At 32.3% G+C, this 5,791-nt stretch overlaps 1 protein-coding gene across 7 annotated transcripts in view; it reads left to right on the top strand.

The window, feature by feature from the left end:
* The window catches only part of LOC106464497 (tyrosine-protein phosphatase Lar-like), a 187,478-nt gene that overhangs the window by 130,072 nt on the left and 51,615 nt on the right, over positions 1 to 5,791 (top strand). For all 7 annotated transcript variants that reach the window (XM_022392228.1, XM_022392231.1, XM_022392229.1 and 4 more), the window contains exon 5: positions 4,792 to 4,974. In XM_022392228.1, the coding sequence (XP_022247936.1) occupies positions 4,792 to 4,974 (183 nt within the window). The remainder of the gene's footprint in view (positions 1 to 4,791; positions 4,975 to 5,791) is intronic.

Raw genomic sequence — 5,791 nt, 5'->3', positions numbered from 1 at the left:
ATATATAAGTTGTTCGGGTTTTTTCATCTAAAAAAAGCGACATTAATTTCTTGACGACCTAATATATAGGACTGTTGTTGGACTTGTGGTAAAGTTTCTTTAACGTTCTTCACTGTATAGGTATTGGTTTTTATTAAATAACATTAGTTTATATGGCCTATTGTTTTTCTGTCATATCTTACATAACGTGTAAGTATAATGAAAATAGATTAAAAACTTTTCTTAATGGAATGTGATGTAATGAGCTTATATATATTTTTTAGCCGACTCAAGTCCCGCAGGGTTTTATATGTGCAGTGGTAACATACGAAATGATTGGAATATTGCATTTATGCGTTAACGTAGAGACTCGTGAAAGCCTCGAGAAACCGTGCATTATTCATTTATTTCATGCAAGTCCGTAGACGGTGAGGCGCTTCAAGCGAACCTCACCGTCAAACTGACGTCTTCATTACTGATGCTGGCTTGATTAGAGAAATCGTGATTCTACTCATCATGCATACCAAGAGGCTTTTATTTGATCAAAAGCTCGTGTAATAGTAATAGATAAAGTAGGCTTTCTAGCATGGTAGAACTAACATAACAATTTTTATTATTTTGTTATTTATAAACTTCAGTAAGAAGCAATACATTTTGAAAACAATACAGCGATTTATGTAAAGATTAAAACGAAACGCTTAAAAAAAATACCGTTTAAAACAGTTTTTACGATAATGAAACTATTTGAAGGGTTGTATATGACAAGTGTAAATAATGTACCACAAGAAACTGTTCGCCACAGCGTGATACATCGTTGTTTGCCACTTGTATGTGTTAGGTGTCTGTCGTCTTGTCAGGATTTTTATTAACTTTTATAAACTGCTTTTGACTAATGAGAACGTGAATGGTAAGTAATAACCTATTCATCTTAGTATATTCTAATTGCTTGACCTCCTGTACCATCATACTGTGTATGCCTGTCGTATTGGTTCGATTCCACTGTAAGATGTACCGCCCACTTCGGTTTTGAATAAAGTGCGGAAGGGTACTGTAGATGGGTGCAAATTGCGAGTCGAGTGCCCAAACCACCTAGCTATGTCCGGAACGGGGGGGGGGGGGAAGTTATCAGTTATCCAGACAAGCAGAGTTCTATTATATAAGATATCTGTAGTAAATATACATATATATTTATATATAGATTGCTGTAACTGTATGTGTGTCTGTGTAATCCTTTTGTTCAATATCTGTCAAAGCATTTAATTAATTTGTATCTATTTCTAGCATTTATTCTTCGCTGTCAATTTTTCGTCAGTATGTTATATATATATATATATGATAAGTTCGTGTGTGGAACGTGATTCATCTGAAAATTGTATGAACTAATTAAAGTAATGCAATAAAAGTTGTATAATTTTAAAGGCTCTTTGGAAGTCTTTATATAAAAGTTGTGAACTCGTTCCCTAGATATCAGTGTCCACATTCCATTCATTCTTGTTCCTTTCTCTACATCAAATAAACATCCTAATCTACCGTTCCGCAGCTGTACCACGCTTCAACATGTATGTATGTAGCCTTAAGATACACACACAAATAGTGTAATTAGCTAATGAATTCTAGAAGTTCCACGTCGCTGACTCTTCGTAGTACCTTAACACTGATGGTTAATGTTAAAAAGTAACATTACATTCGCTTAACATGTTTCTATAAGTATGTTCAGAAACATCAATTTTTGTTTGTATTACACCGAACAAGTAAATTTGCGTAAAGTGAGAAGTAAACCTCTTTTTATTTACTGAATATGTGTAATGTACTAAATATATATAAACTTGTTTTATTAGATAAGTGAGCTCATATTTCAGTTACTAAATATGTGTAATGTACTAAATATATATATAAACTTGTTTTATTAGATAAGTGAGTTCATATTTCAGTTACTGAATACGTGTAATGTACTAAATATATATAAACTTGTTTTATTAGATAAGTGAGCTCATATTTTAGTTACTAAATTTGTCAGAAAATTGTGTAAAATACGAGCTTAATCCTTGGGAAACGAAGTGAATGAATATCCGAAATCTGTCTGTTCGGATACTAAATGTATGTGTAGCTATATTAGACTCAACGTTTCTTGAATGGTATACTTATTACAACATTAGACAAATCAACTATGCTACATTGAACGCCTTTTATTAGATCTTTTCAAATGTGGGTCCCTTGTGTGATTGACTTATTTGTATCAAATAACATGCAGGAGCCATTTTGAAGTAATCTGAAATAGTGTTCAAATCGAGGCTCGTTGACACTGAACCAGTGTTAATCTGGTTTCTACAGCCAAACTAATGAAACAAAAATAACTGTTGTTTTACATAATAACGTGACTAGTTTTATACAATTAGAGTACTGAAACAAGAAGTCTAAATTAATGACATGGAATGTTATAATGATTTTTGTAGCAGTGTCAATAAAGCAAATGTTTCTTCGCTTCTAACATACCCTAACTTATGGCATTATTTGTCTGTGGGATGTTTGGTAGTAAAGTTGCGTTTTAATTAAAACGATAAGCGTTTAAAGTGCGCATGAATTTTTTTTTCGGGGAGGACTGTAAAAGAATTATTCTTTAACATAGATTGGTATTTAGACGTACATAATGTTTTCTTGAACTATTTTGTCATTGTATATTTATGTCTTGTGATGATTGGTAAAGCAAGTCTGTTGTTAAACTTCATAATTCCCTTGTGTTCCTAATTTCACCGATTTTATCGTTTTTAAATATTTTTCATATTTGATACTTTTGTTTTTTGGTATTATCATAGGATAAATCATTGTTTGCGGATTTTTTTGGGGGCTTTTTTTACATGTTACTAGGACTTTTTGGATAAATTATACTACATTTCAAGTTTTGGGTAAAATAAGTCTTGTCCACTATATATGCATTCAAACGTCTGTATAGAATTTTCACCTGTGTCAATGTTCATTTGGTTTTTGAACTTTCATCAACACTTGACAAAAGCACTTGAAATGTTTCATTTTGACTCTTCATTCCCACATAATATAAACGAAGAAAAAATGTAAAGGACGTGAGAGGGCCTCAGAAATGGGGAATTAAAATGTTTGGAGAAAACTCAAGTTGGATTGAAACAATTTATACATTCAGTGGTACATGTGAAGGACTGTCTTTTGTGTTTTTTCCTCGTATATATATATGTGTTGTGCTGTTTATATGTGGCCAGGTGACACACCTGTTTCGTTTACATGTGTGAGTGCCAATTTACTTACACAAGTTGGCATGGACATGTAAAGAATCGCTCAGGATTTCCTCAGGGAGTTTATGCAGGGCTCTCAGAATTGGCGGCACAGATTTACTTTAAAATAAATAAATGGACAAACGGTCATTTAAAAATAAGGTGTCGAAACGCTTTTGTAAAGTTATTTACCGTGAATTTTCACTGGCCGTTTACTGTATCTCATCCTCTTCGCTATAAAAATACATGCGTATTATATTTTTTACTGAAATGTTATCGTTTATATACTATTCGGTAATTGGTTAATATTTCTTACAGTGGACTTAGAAGTAAATAACTCGCTGACGTATAAAGCAGATAACTAATAACTAAAGCAATCTTATGACAATAACTTTTAATCATTATAAGTAAAAGTAGTAACTATATTAAATATTTTTTTATCTTTATGTGGCGTCTCGGAATATTTATTCCAAGCGCATTCCAAACATTTGGATTATGTAGGCCTACGATGGTTTTATTGTCTTGAAATGTTTACATGTTCTACAGTAATTCCTTTACGCTGAATCCTAAAATGATATAAATTTTTCTCCATCACGTACAGATTTTTCACAAAACTTCATAACGCGGTACATATAAAAAAAAAAGACCACAACAAGTAGTTTTGAAACTAAATTACGTAGATTTCACAAAAAAAATCTAGATGAATGAGGATGCAGATTCGTTTGTATTTTTGTTAACAAACAATAATAATAAAAAATGTTCATTGTGGTAAACGAAATAACAATTTGATCTAAGTAAGAGTACAAAATTCTTACGTGATAGAAAAAAACTCAATATTATTGTCGAAATCTGCGTATCTGGATTATGGAAAATCAGCTTATTTAAACCAAAACAACTTTTATGAAGTTTAAATTCGCAGGCCTGTTTTTTTAAGTACGATAACTACTTTTGATATCCTTTTTGCAATTTTTAAGTTTATTTTCTTTAAGGGCTTTTTAACCAATTATGAATTTGTAACGTATGAAAATCGAAACTTTACTTTGGCTACCAAATAATGGCTTTGTACCAATTATTTGTTGTCTTTCCAAATTTGTAGTGCATTACTGGAGGGTTTTAGACATTTTGATAAAACGTTTAGAAAAAACGACCTTTACACTCCAGATATATATATATATATTTAAAACCAACGTTTCGTCTTTGCGGCTTCCTCGGGATTAATATACGCAACTGTTTGATATTAGAATAGTCGTTAAATGAAATTAAATCTAACGGCTATTCTAATATCAAACAGTTGTGAATGTTAACCCCGAAGAAGCTGCAAAGGCGAAACGTTGGTTAAAATTTTAAAAATGTGTATTTTATATATATATATCTGGAGTGTAAACAGTTTTTTCTAAACTTTTTATCAAAATTTGTACCAATTAGTACTAAACATTTAAAAATGAATAACTGCCCATCAGTCTCTTCTCATATTAGTAAAATGTTTTCTATTTATTATCAACACATATATCGAATAATGAAATAGTTTTTTTTAACACTTTAAGAATAACGTTTCATGTTTTCTTCACAGAAGACGATATCCCTGTAGGCTTCCCTCAGTTTACTATGCAGCCTACGATGCAGGGAGTAGAGAAGGGAAGAACAACAAACTTATACTGTCAGGCAGAGGGTAACCCATCACCTAGTGTTTACTGGCTGAAAGATATGGTTCCTGTTAACCTAGCTGACCCACGGTTATCCATCGTTCAGGGTAGTAAGTATTAACACACAAATGTAACCTAACCCATTCTGTCTACTGCCTGCAGATTAACTGTGTACCTGGATGACTGGTAAAGTATATATCACTGAGATAATGGAAATAAGTATCTCAACTTGTACCCGGGCCAGGCGTGACCTGGTGGTTAGCGTGCCGGATTCAGAATCAGGACACAAGTAGTCCAATAGTGGTTGGTAAGTGCTGTTGCAGCTGCATTTCATGTAGTTTGTCTAGGGCTTCTTCTTTTCAGTGTTTATTTTATTAATCGGTGTGTACTTTTTTAGCTGTTTTGTTGTTTTATGTAGATATCTTAAAATCTGTGTTTTTCGGAGTTTTCGTTTTTAATACCGTAATGAGTATACAGGTATACCGTGTATTCTCTGCACACTAATTTCTCTTATGAGAGTAATAACAAGTACAAAACACAATATTTAATTTCTGTAGTGCATATTGGTGTATAGAAGACATATTAATACCAGAAACAAACGACCTTATAACACCAAAATGTTTTTTTATTTAATTAGACACTAAGAACCCTACACACAAGGATAGAACATATTGTCGCTCTTTATAAACAACAACATGAAAGAAGCATAGTTGCAGATCATATTTTAACTAATCATGGACAAGTTACAACTGCTTTGAAACAACCATTCTTCGTACAAATCCTAAATAGCCACTAAGTACACTGACAGAAAGTTCAAAGAAGCTCTTCTCATCGAACAACTACGACCACAGATGATTAGAGACAAAGGATGGTGCCTATAATTTTAATTATTTTATTTTTTATCGGGAGTGTTTTGACCGTGGTTTT

Source organism: Limulus polyphemus, unplaced genomic scaffold, assembly GCF_000517525.1.
Source record: "Limulus polyphemus unplaced genomic scaffold, Limulus_polyphemus-2.1.2 Scaffold1668, whole genome shotgun sequence".
Taxonomy (NCBI): domain Eukaryota; kingdom Metazoa; phylum Arthropoda; class Merostomata; order Xiphosura; family Limulidae; genus Limulus; species Limulus polyphemus.
The sequence above is the reverse complement of the archived record's forward strand: the minus strand, read 5'-3'. Positions and strand labels throughout refer to the sequence as shown.